This window comes from Acyrthosiphon pisum, chromosome A3 (assembly GCF_005508785.2).
Source record: "Acyrthosiphon pisum isolate AL4f chromosome A3, pea_aphid_22Mar2018_4r6ur, whole genome shotgun sequence".
Lineage (NCBI taxonomy): Eukaryota > Metazoa > Arthropoda > Insecta > Hemiptera > Aphididae > Acyrthosiphon > Acyrthosiphon pisum.
Window position 1 is genome coordinate 18692389 of NC_042496.1, and position 13052 is coordinate 18705440.

General features: G+C 26.0%; 1 protein-coding gene across 2 annotated transcripts; it reads left to right on the forward strand.

Moving 5' to 3' along the window:
- The first annotated feature begins 8480 nt into the window (after window positions 1-8480).
- LOC100164790 (TGF-beta-activated kinase 1 and MAP3K7-binding protein 1) lies at window positions 8481-10666 on the forward strand. Of its 2 annotated transcripts, none has more exons than XM_008189092.3 (8): window positions 8481-8806; window positions 8870-9123; window positions 9196-9328; window positions 9402-9645; window positions 9701-9860; window positions 9919-10018; window positions 10110-10314; window positions 10373-10666. In XM_008189092.3, the coding sequence occupies exons 1-8, from the start codon at window positions 8726-8728 to the stop codon at window positions 10540-10542; spliced, it is 1347 nt and encodes a 448-aa protein (XP_008187314.1). In that variant the 5' UTR covers window positions 8481-8725; the 3' UTR covers window positions 10543-10666. The 2 variants fall into 2 exon arrangements, with proteins under 2 accessions (XP_008187314.1, XP_001943035.1); XM_001943000.5 differs by having other exon boundaries at window positions 8483-8806; window positions 8880-9123.
- The last annotated feature ends 2386 nt before the right edge of the window (window positions 10667-13052 follow it).

A 13052-nucleotide genomic window follows, 5' to 3' on the forward strand; every position in this document is an offset into this window, starting at 1 on the left:
GGGGCAAAGCCCCCCCCAAAAACCTAGGACATACAATTTTAATATGCTATATTGCAATGGTCTGCTTGCCTTTAATATATTCAGCCCCCCAAGCCAAAAGTTGAAATTGCGCCTATGTAGCTAGTAGCAACATAGACATCTTTATATCGGATATAATAACAAGGTAAGTAGCATTAGGTTAGGTAGGTACCTATATAAAATATTTCTAGTTAATTTATTATAACAAAAAAATTAAAGATAAGAAAAAACAAATTATATATATTGTTTAAAGATATTTTATAGATTTAATCTATATAATGTTCACTTATTGGTTTTTATTTTATTTTTGGATATAAAAATATACAATTTAGACTTTACATTTTCTTAGTTATTAATTTTTACACAGAAAACAAATGAATACAATATTATAATAATATGTTTGAATAAAAGATCATGAAAATAAATAATATATAAAGATATTTAGAATACATGTTCCTTTTAATTATTATAGGTATACCTACGTGTTATACTATTTCGATTTTGATATACTAATCTGCAGTGCTCATGTTTTCAGAGTCATCTCTTTTCAATTTAGCAAAATGTTTTTTAAACATGAAATACATTTCTTCAATTTGTTTTTGATCTTCTTTCCTATAACAAACATTATTTTTTAAAAAACAAATTTTAAAATATAATTTTAGGTCTTATAATTGAATATTTATTAGAGTGGCATAATACATTATCAAGACGAAAAAAGATTAAAATGTTAATTTTTGCAATTGAGGGGGCTAGTAAAACCTATTGCAACAACCTTCCCATGTTTTTATGTATTTTTAATTTTGCAGGGGTGGGGGAGGAGTTTTGAGCGAATTTCATAACTTGACGGTAAGAAAGTGAAGAAAGTAAAAATTCTTAAGTAATAGTTTTAAAAAGCGTCGGAAACAAAAAAAAAAATAAGGAAAACGAATGATTTTTATACAAAAACTGTTTTTGAAAAAATTAATTTTGTTTTTTGTGAAACTAACAAAAAAAAAAGCGGTGAAGTGTTGCTCTGCTATACAGTAAGTTATATGTTACAATTGGGTTCACAGTATGGATGGTGTTAAATTTGATCTCAACGATATGATATATAATATAAACGAAAAACGATTCTGAGCAAAGATTCTGTCATCCAAGGATATTTTATATTATACATAGGTATATATTGTTATACACAGGTTATAGGATTATTAATACCTACGGTATTCAGTAGCCGGTAAGTTGAATTTATATTATTTTTATAATATTATATTTGTATACATATAATATAATATACTTTATAAGTTTCAAGTACCGCCGAATAATATTTTTAAATTGCAACAAAAAACTAAAATCGTTAATCTTCGTTTAAATATCTATAATTTCGTCTAAATTTAAACTTAAAATAACTATAGTAGGTAGGTACCTACTATAGTAGGTACCTAGGTACCTAGATAAAAACTATAATTAAGAAATGTTGAAATTGGTCTTTTTGAAATAAGATTTTTCTGGTAGGAAAGTGGATCTAGTTGGTATTTTAGGGTGCAAAAAAAAAAAATTTAGTAGCTTTAAAAAGCGTCAAAAAAAAAGCGGGTTAGTTGGTAACGCTCTGCTGAATATTGGGTACAGTAGGGGTCGGAAACTGTTTTGATGTCAAGTCCCAAAAAATAAATAAATATATTTTTCACGGACCACAATTTCAATATACCTTATTTTTTTTTAAATAAAAATGTACCTATATAATCTTATCAAATTTAGTTTATTTAAATTTATAACTGTTAGGTTTGATAATTTAACGAGGACAACATTTTAATCCGCAGATTTTAGTCCGTTTCCAAACTATTGTAGTTCGTGATTATTATACAAATAATACATTTTACTTGCGTCTGTGAGACTCTGGTCTATAGAGTCGCTGTAATGGATGTGTTAAATTTGAATTTAATGATGTAAAACCATGTAGGTACCTACCTATACGAAAAACCAAAAACGATACTGAGCAAAGACTCAGTCTGTCAGACTATAATATTATACTAAGACACTAAGTATATATTATGATATTGTTGTGATTTAAGTATTTTACATAAGTACTACAGTCTACAGTAGGTTAAATTAATTTTTGCCGAAAAAAAATGTACTTGAAAACGTCGTTGTAGGTACTTATGCAAAAAATTATTATATACCTAGTACCTACTCTAAAAGTTTCAAGTATCCACGAATAATATTTGTAAATTAAAACAAAAAAGGTAACGAAAATCGTCATTCTTTGTTTAAATATGTAATTTTGTCCAATTTTGAGCTTAAAATGTCTGTAAAAATGTATTGGGTTTAAATTATATTTTAGATTTTTTTGTTACAGTATGAACAGGTACCTACTTACATGGAACCTTGTTTTACATTTTAAATCCTTGGCTATAAACATTTTTTTTTAAATAATTATTGTCGATAATAAAAGCTTCGGACAATTAAAAACTTAAAATTTTAATACAAAGTTCTTTGTAAGTTGTTTGAATAACAGTTAAAAATATTAAAGAATAAAGGTACATTTATATTATATAGCTGCACATTTTTTTTATAAGCATTTAAAGTTTATACTTAGACGAAATTCATCGAAATCACTAAAATATATAAATTATTATTGATAAGGATTGGAAATGTAAAAGAAGGTTTCTCATAAGTAGTATTGTAAATATTCAATAATAATATTCAAAATAGGTATTTTAAAAAAATTTATAATTTATAAATACATGATATAAATACGGAGGTTTTTTTTATAGGCATTTTAATTTCAAATTTGTGTAGGAATTAAATATTTCAATAAATAAAAAAAATTTTTGTTATTTTGTTGTAATTGAAAAATATTATTTGTGGGTACCTACTTGAAACTTTTAAAGTACCTATATTATTATATTTTTAACTAAATATTAGAAGCTAATAATAAAAAAATATATTATTATATCTCTAACACACATTGATATTTTCAAATGCAATTTTTTCTGCAAAAATGAATTCACCCTACTGTATTAGTATATTAGTAAAATAAATTACTTTAATAGAAAATATAATATTATCATAAAATATTCTCAATAATATAGGCTGATGGGCTCTATATCTTTCCTCAGAATCGTTGTATGTTTACGGGTGATTTTATTATATATCATTGAAAAATTCAAATTTAACACATTCATTACAGTGACCCACACGGCCACACAATATCTAATGCATAGAAGATTGGACCCACTTGGCCACCATTTTTGTTTTTTTAAATTTATTATAGCTTATAAATTAAATATTTTTAAGCTTTAATCATTTATTATTTGATGATTATAGTTTTTTGCCCAACACTGTTAGCGTTCTTTAATTTATTTTAGTATATACTTTTGTAAAATGATCTTTGTATAGAATTAAAGTAAGTATAACTAGTTATAACTAATTAACAAGGTACCTTTTTTCTTCAAATTTTTGATATTCTAATTGAAAATTTTTCTCAAGATTTAATAATTCAGTTTTATGATTGATATTAATTTCATCTATTTCTATTTTACAGAGTTGTAACTGGTGTTCTTTTTCAACAAGATTATTTTTTAAAGTATCAATTTCTTTGGTTAATTTATCAGCATTTAGTTGTGCATTTGATGTTTGAGCTTCTATATTGTATAGATGTGTTTCGTTTAACTTTATCAATTCATTTTTAGCAAATATTAAATCATTTTCAAGTACTCTCACTTTCTGAGTAGCTTCTACAGAATGTGTTTCTTCTGCTGCTAATTTAATTTCTAAATCTGTCTTTTCTTTGTGTAAAGTCTTTATTTTAGTGTTTAATAAAACTAACATTTTTGTCTGGAATAAATCAAAGTTAAACTCAGTTTAAGATAAATAATTACAAATGTATACAACCTGTTTATCAGAAATATTTATTTCTTCTTCCTGTACAATTATATTGCTCATATTTAATTCATGATTAATTTTATTTGATATTTTTAGATGAAATATATTTGTAAGAAGTAACTTTTTAGTATCTATTAATTCATCTATAAGCAAAAAAAAATTAAATAGTACCTAGTTAATAGTAATAATTTATGTTTTTAAGTAAGTAATAATTGTAATTTCTAACCAGAAAGGTCTTTTATATTTAGTTCCGTTGAATATTTCAAATTTTCCCATTCTCCTTTTAATATATTTAGTTCATTTGTCAATTTTGGTAAGTTTTCTAATAATCGATGACATTGTTTTTTTTCGTGTAAAATTTTAATGGAATATTCATTTTTTATTTTTTTTATAATATAAACAATTTTTTCTAAGTCCTTAATAAAAAAAGAAATATAATATGCATTAATTATTATTAATTTATTTAGTGATATCTAAAATCTAAGAACCTCCAAAGAATTCATGTTTTCCATATCAGAATTTGGAACTTCATTGCTTATTTCTTTTATAAGCGAGTTTAAACTTTGTTTATTCAAAGATACCTCAGATTTCATCTTTTTAACTTGGTTTAAAATTAGTATATAATTTTCTTGGTCTTTTAAACTATTGTTTTTTAATTCTTCAAGTTCTTGTTTTTGTTTTTGATTTTCTGATTGAAGAAGTTGTAGTTTTGATTGTAGTTGACTATGAATATTTTACATTTCTATAATGAGTTAGTATGCTAATTTTAATTTTAAGTAGTTGGGTAAATAAATAGGTAATTTTACTCGACACTGTTTTGATATTGATTGTTAATAATGTTCAATTGTGTTTGATAATTTTTATCAACTGATTCTACATGTTCAAGGAGACTTAAACTCTTGAACTGAACTTCATTTTGGTTAATTTCATTAATTGATTCATTCTGTTTTAGTTGTTTGGCTATAAATAAAAATTATAATAATTAAGTTTACAGATTATTTACTATAATATATAAATGATGCACAATAAATAAAATATTAAAAAGAAAATATGAATCATATATAAGTATAATATAGGTAGTAGGTACACATAATAAATAATAATATATAGGTAATCATTTTCATAATTATGATGCAAGTACTACAAGTTTTCATATTTACCTATATAGAGCTATGTTGGTATTTACACAATAAAAATACATAATATGAGTAAAACAGAGCTTCCAGATCATAGATATTTAAGATTCTAACAGTGGCGTAGCTAGATGGGAAACGGCCCAAGGGCATTTATTCTTTAGAGTATTAGCGCTACCCGCAGGATACACCACTGGGAGGTTGGCTCATAATTGTTTCCCAAGTTATTTTGTTACTAATTTAAAAATATTTTTTGTAGTACATAATATTATATCAAATTATTGGATCATTACAAAAATACTTAATCTACTTAATTCAAAAATGGTATTTGATTTTATTTACTGCTATATTATTTATTATAAAATTTTATTTTTTTCTGACAATGTGGACCGCAATGTCATAAATATTTCCTAATATTATTGTCAGGTTTAAATTCATTAATTTTGTAATTAAATGTATTCATGTTATGTTACAGTTACGTTTAGTTGGTACAACAAAGAATGTTGCGCTTGTATTTGTTTATTCTTAAGCCACTATACATTTAAAATTACCAATTATAATGCATTTTTACCATGACAGATTTCAAAAACTTTAGTGATATTCACATTTATGATTCTTATTGTTCAGCTAGGAAAACCGAAAAACGAATCAAACTGAGATACTGAGTCTGAGTGATTGAATGAATAAAGAAATATGTAGTCATAAATATATTATATTGATGCAGGTATAATAAAGATATATTGTATAACATTGTATGGGTATGTATTATTTATACCCAAACATTCTCTGATTAGACTGATTATAGCCAGGTACAATTATAAAATACCTTTTACTCTATGTGTTCAAACTTCATGAGTTGTCTTTGTGTCTTCGTTAACTTAGTGTCTATTTATACCCAAACATGTTGGCTTTTATAGGTCCATGTGCAATGTTCCTAAAAGTCCATCGCTAAAAATAATACAACCAATAGGAGGGGGTCATGCACCATTGCTCCCCCTTTGGCTACGCCACTGCCTATGATAACTACTAAAGTGTCATAAAGGTTAATATTAAATATAATAAGGCACAATTTATTGATGGGCAATTTTTTTAGTAGGTTTTTAAAAAGCTATTCTTTTATTTTCTTAATAGCTATTTTAATTTCTAAGCTTAAGGTAAAACTACTAATATTTTGTAAATTAAATGTTATACTTTATAATATTATAATATAGTCATTACTATTATTTTTGACATACCTATCATTGTAGAAATTTCCACAGACACAGAATTTCCTTGAATATTTAGTTCTATAAGAATCTCATTGTTTTTTAAAGATTTCAATAATAATGCTGCTCCAGTTTCACCTATACAATTCCAACTCAAGTCTGAAATGAATGCATCTTAAATTAAAATTTAAAACATAAAAAAATACGTTCAGTGCCATATTTACATGGGGCAAAAATAGGAGTAACTATACTGTGTAGTTTACCTGGTTTAAACAATTTTAAAGTCAGATAAAAGGATAAAAATGTAAATTATAAAAACAGAATTATTTGCTGTATGTTAATACAAAAAAAATGGATACCTATAATATTGATAAATTACAGCAAATATTTTTGTAGCATATAATTTAAATTCCAACCTAGTTTTGAAAATTTCAATATATGCCAAAAGCCAAAAGATATTATAATGTATATTATGGTAGTATGGTACTTATACCTATTGTTTGTTATATAAGTAAGTATGTTTATTCGAGAAATTTGTTCATAATATTTACCGATAATCTTTAAGCATTTATTTATGGTTAACATTTTAGCTAAATGAAAACCACATGTTTGACACAGGTTATTATTTGCCAAATTTAAAGTATTTAAAACTGTATTTGACATTAAACTATGACATAATTGGGAAAATGCATCTTCTGAATCACCAATGTTATTCCAATCCAATTGTAGTCTAAAAATATTTATAAACAATGCCATTTCTATATTTTATAATCTTATTTATAATAAATCAAATTAATAAAATAAAAAATTAACAATTAACATACTCTGTAATATTAGTATTATTTAATAATATTTTAGAAATATAAACTGTTAACTTGTTCCCAATTTGATTTCCTTTTAAATTCAATTTCTTTAAATTTGTTAATTTATTCACCAAATCTAAAAAAATCTTCAAACCACCAGCTGGTAGTAGGCAATCAGATAAATTGAACATTTTTATAGTGGGTTCACATTTTATAGTTTCCGCTATCAATGAACAAGAATTTTCTGTTAATGTAGTACTTTTTAAATTTAATTCACCAGAAACACTGAAATCAAAATTAATTCAATTAACTCATGTTTATTATTTTATTTTTATTTTTTTACCTCGCATTGTATAAACAGGATACAATAAATTCGTTAGCACGTATTTTGTTTTTTAAACATAATGTTTGATAAATATCGCATATATTCATAATACCTACCTGTGTTGTAAATTATAATACTATAATAGATGTCTTACGATACAAAATATTAAAGTTCAATGATTAATTTAAGAATGTTGTTGATTTATAGTTTATATATAAAAAAAATATACAGCGAAAAATGAATGTCTTAAAAAATTATAATCTATTGTAAATTGTAATTTATGTTTTTATTAATTTATGTAATTTATAAATCATAATAAATTGACAAAAATAAATTTGGACTTAGGAGAATAGGTTTTTTATTTTTGAAATGATAACAACTATTCAGTATTTACCATGGACTATGGTATGTCCGTGGTATTTACAATAAAATCGACAGGGTACGGACCACGGTCTTCTAAGAAGACGGACTATTGTATATTGTATCTATATCCTCATACGTCTTGCTTATACCACAGAATTATTCTGTGCTCATATATAAATATTTATTATATCTATTTATTATATCTGTGTATGGACATCATTATAATATTGTCTTTGACTCCTATGCCTTGGTTCTCATCTGAGTAGAGTATCCACCTTGCTATAGTATAATGTATAGATATGCTAGGCGGCTAGACGTCTAGACCTAAACATTTATATTTTCAGTGCCTAAACACTGTCGAACTGTTGAAGATGAAGTTTCAAGTTATAAAATATAAATAATATTATATTATCTTTTTTTTTTTTTTAAATAGGGTTTATTGAAAATTTACAATCTATACAAGTTATGTACAATCATCGAGATGTATATACTACACAGTAGTAGTATATACATCTCGATGTGTACAGTGAGTAAATTGGAGGGATGGATGACAATGATGGGGCAGTGAAGGGAAGCTCACAGTTGAAGATTTCATTCTGTGGTTGAGCTACCTTTTAATGACTAATGAGTAAATATCACGGACTAAGATATACTAAGGTATACTAAGGTATATCTTAGTCCGTGTCTATGGTTCTTATTCTGTAATCAGATCGTCTTAAAAGCGATAATAATTGATAAAGCATAAATATTATTATCTTTGTGATTCATATATATTTGATATTTCATAAAACTATTATATATACTTACCTATGTGGCTATGTATTCAAGTATTCAATTAATTATTGATTGCTGTTGGATTATTGCTAATGTAATCTTCGTCATTAATTATGAATTCCTACATGTTTAGTTTGAACTTTTCGAGCGATTTATAATTTTGAATATATTACTATATAGGTAGTATCTTAAATATTTGTGGATTAATAGTTTTTATTTAAAAAATGCCCACTATACTCGATGGTGGTCCAGAGTATAATAAACTTATATTTAATTACGATCGTAGTTGGACTGATGATTTACCAGTTTGTAAAGTATCAGGTATGTATAAAATGAATACAATATTATTTTCAAAAACACCCAATATCACTTTTATCATACAAGTATATTTTAGGTGTAGGATACCTAACTCGTCAAAGATATGATGAATTAGGTCAACGCCGAGAGGAATTGGAATCTGAAGATATCAGTCTTCGATGTTGTTATGATGACGCAGGTGTTGTATGGTTGTATGGACTTTTCAATGGACACAATGGGGCAGAGTCGGCTCGGTTTGCTCGTGATCGTATTGCTGCAGAAATTTTGTTAGGCCAGTTACCTACAACTGAAATGGACCAAGCTGCTAAAGAAATAATTCAGTGAGAAATAAACATTAATTTTATATTAATATAAATTTAAATACTTTTTGAGAAAAAATTATGAAATTATAGACAAAGCTTTCTTTCGGTTGAGGCAACTTATCTTGAAACTATTGATAATAAATTACTTCAAAGAGCAAGTCTACTACTTCAACTTCCTGAAGGGATATCACATTATGATGCTTACCAACAATATCCGCAAATTGTAAATGTTATCTTGATAATATTCAATATTACTCATTGTAAAAGTTTCAAGTAGTAAATAGAATTTTTTTTAGATAGAAAAATTAAAGGAACTTGAAGAAGAATTATCGTGTGGTACTGGGGCATCTATAGCAATACTTAAAAATAATCGTTTGTATGTTGCAAATGTTGGAGAAAGTCGTGTATTATTATGTAAAACTGATAAAGACGATGTATTGAGAGTGATACAGCCTACAGTTGACCATAACTTGACAAATTTAGATGAAGTGATGAGGCTGACAAATCTTGGACTCAAAATTGCTGATGGAAAGATCAATGGTTGGATCATTAAAATTATATCTAAGAATATGCTCAAATTTATAAAACTGCTTAGGTAATAGAATGATTGGAAATCAATCATCGACAAGATGTTTATGTAATTACATGATAAAAGGTGCCTATAAAGACTATGACGAACTTAGTGCAGCTTCAACTGAACCAATTATAGCTGAACCTCATATTGTTGGGGGTATATCTATTGATTCATCGTACAGGTAAAATATTTTTTTGCTGTTTTAAAAATAAGCAAACTAATAAACATAAAATTTACAGATTTATGATGATTGCTTCTCCAGGTCTACTGAAAACTTTAGAAGAAGCCACGGGAACTAATCAAGTGAACAAGGAGTTAGCGCTATTAGTAGTTGAACAAGTAAAATCATTAATGTGATGCAACATCCAATATTTTAATGATTGTATGAATATTAAATTATATTTACTTAAATTGTATTTTATTTCTTAAGTTAAGAGTGCAGTCTACATTAACTGGTGTTGCTCAAGCTGTTGTAGATCATATAGCTAGAATATATCATGATACTTATGAAGCACAAGATAATGCTACTGGAGCTACTCGTCCAAATATTATGTTAATGATACGCAATTTCAATTTTGCAATGCCTAATGCAATCACCGAACAACAACATAGCTGGAATGGCTCATATGATCAAGGTATACATAAACTGTATGAACTATTTAATTTTTTTTATTAAACATTTTTTTTCTTCAGATACAGCTATAAACTTGACTGAAACTACAACATCAACTTCAACCGACCCATCTAGTGGTTCAATCAAAGCTATACTGCCGTATGTTGATTTCAGTGAATTTAACACAAACGTCGATAAAGCTAAAGCACAAGGCAAGCTTCCTTCAAATATCAACTTTTTCTATGAATAGATAAAATATCATTTGGATTCATTTTTTAGTTCAGTAACTAAATAGTGACTTGATAATTGTTATCATATAGTTAAATTTTATTTTTGTATGCTATTCCTAACATTAAAAACAATATTTAGGTTGATGTAATTTTTTACTTTTTTTTATTTATTTGCATTAACTTAAAAGAAAAACATATTTTTATTCAACTGCTGAAAATAAATATTTATTTAACTTACCATTATTGCATACTATACATTTTTTTTAAACATTTATTAAGACAATTCAATCTCTTAAAAACAAATAAGAATCATATTATTTAAATAGACTGCAGGTACTATCATTAGTATTAGTTTTTAATATGGTAGATTAGATTATCCATGCTATAATCTACCATAGTTTTTAGGGTACTAGTTTAGTTGATACCCGCCAAGAAAGTATTCTCCCGCCACTCAGGTTTAGTTGATGCTTGCCACTTATATCTCATGTATTTTTGATGTTCTAATCAAATTCTAATATAATTTATCAAATTGTTACATTTATAGTTAGTTTTATTGCCAACTTTTTTCCTAAACCAAAGATTTAAAATATATTCTATTTTATAAGAATTAATCTTGTTAAAAATAATAATTGGAAATATCAAATATTATTTACAAATAATTTATAATAATGGTTATAAATTATATAAACAGAATATATTATTGATATTATAAATGGAAAAGTTATTCAGAAAAGAAAAATATAACTATTTACTAATTAATAGATCCCATACATGCAGCTTCGAGTTGAGGCTTTTCGGCCCACCGAATTTTAAATTTCTATTGGCCATAAACAAATATCTGTTCCATTCAACAAATAATGTACCTTCTTTCTTATTTTATTTCACTACAATCAAAAATCAAAGGAAACTAAACTATAGAAAAGTGAATTTTATTTGTCACTCATCTTTATAGGTACTATGTGCATAATAAAGCTACCAAATAGATTTATAAAAACGATGGTGCTCGGGAAAAGCTTGCTAAGTCTAAAATAATGTACAAAATTGTTTAAGTCACATAACTAGTTTTTCTCAAACAAAAAATTAATTTTGTGAAATGTTCTATTTCTCATAAATGTATGACAGATTGTTTTACCCAAAACACCGTATCTTCTGTATCGAGATTCTAGATATGACATAATCTCATTTTCGCAAATTGTAATACTTAAAATAAATAAATATAATTTATAGAAGTATTAAAAAATAACAATAATTTGTTATGAGCGTCTGAAGTTAGAATTTTGATAAAATTCATCAAAATCCGGAAATGTTCAAATTGTTTTGAGTTAGATATTTATAATTAATTAAATATTTTTTTTTATATATCTAAGATTTAAAAATGTACTTTGTCTAGTTGACCCCCGCCACTTAAATCTCTCGTGTTTTCGATGTTCTAGTCATTAGATATAGAATATATATATATAATATATACTGCAGTTAAAAAGATACAAAATCACACACGTTAAGTATTCATATGCAATTCATATATTAATATAAAGATAATAATGGTACTATAGGCTGACGCCTGACAGATTAATGTTCAGAATCGTTTTTCGTATATACAATGATTTTATATTATTGAATTTAAATTTAACCCATATCCATTAAACAGTGTCCCACTTGACACCTTATGTACATCAGAGAGGTACCCATTTGTCCAATTTTATATATTCATTTTTAAATAGGAAATTCTAGTTTATATTTTTCTGGAATGGAGTGCCCAATACAATAATATTCAATCACAGATTAAATAATTTAATCTGTGATACAACTGATGCATTAATTATTATTAACCATCAATTTTGAATTATATATTTATATCATTCTATATTATTATTCCGCTACCTCTAGAAAGACTAGATTACTTTTGCCTGAAAATAATAACCGCCCATATTTTTTAGCTACCGGCCCACTGAGATTTTTTCAGTAGCTCGCCGGTTTAATTTGGGCCTTCTTACATGTTTGTATTCACAATTAATAGTTATTACTTATTAGCAGGGCTCGGAACTTTATGCGCTAAAAAACCATGAAATATGTGCATAAGTATGCACTAAAAAAAACCAAAATATGCGGTATAATATGCATTTATTATTTTATAAAAGATGTATTTAAAAGCATAATTAATAATTATAGAAACAAAAATTTTTTTTATTTTATTTGTATTTTTCTTTTGATAATGAAGCTGTTCTATACTGGATCTATTCCGTCCTAAATTTAAAAAAATAGAATTTATCAAATACAGCGATTATTAAATCATGTTAGGTATTCATTGTTATATTTACCTGAATTACACTGAATGATAAGATGCTTTTTTATGTTTTCAAGTTTAAATGATCGTCTGTTGTGGCTCAGAAGGTTTTTGTAAACAGAAAATGATCTTTCGACATCCACTGACGTAATATGTGCGTACTTGTAGAAAATAAGGTCATTTGTTGTCAGATCTTCGGGAAGACCATCCATGGTGGAGATAGATCCACTAAGTATTGACGAGATT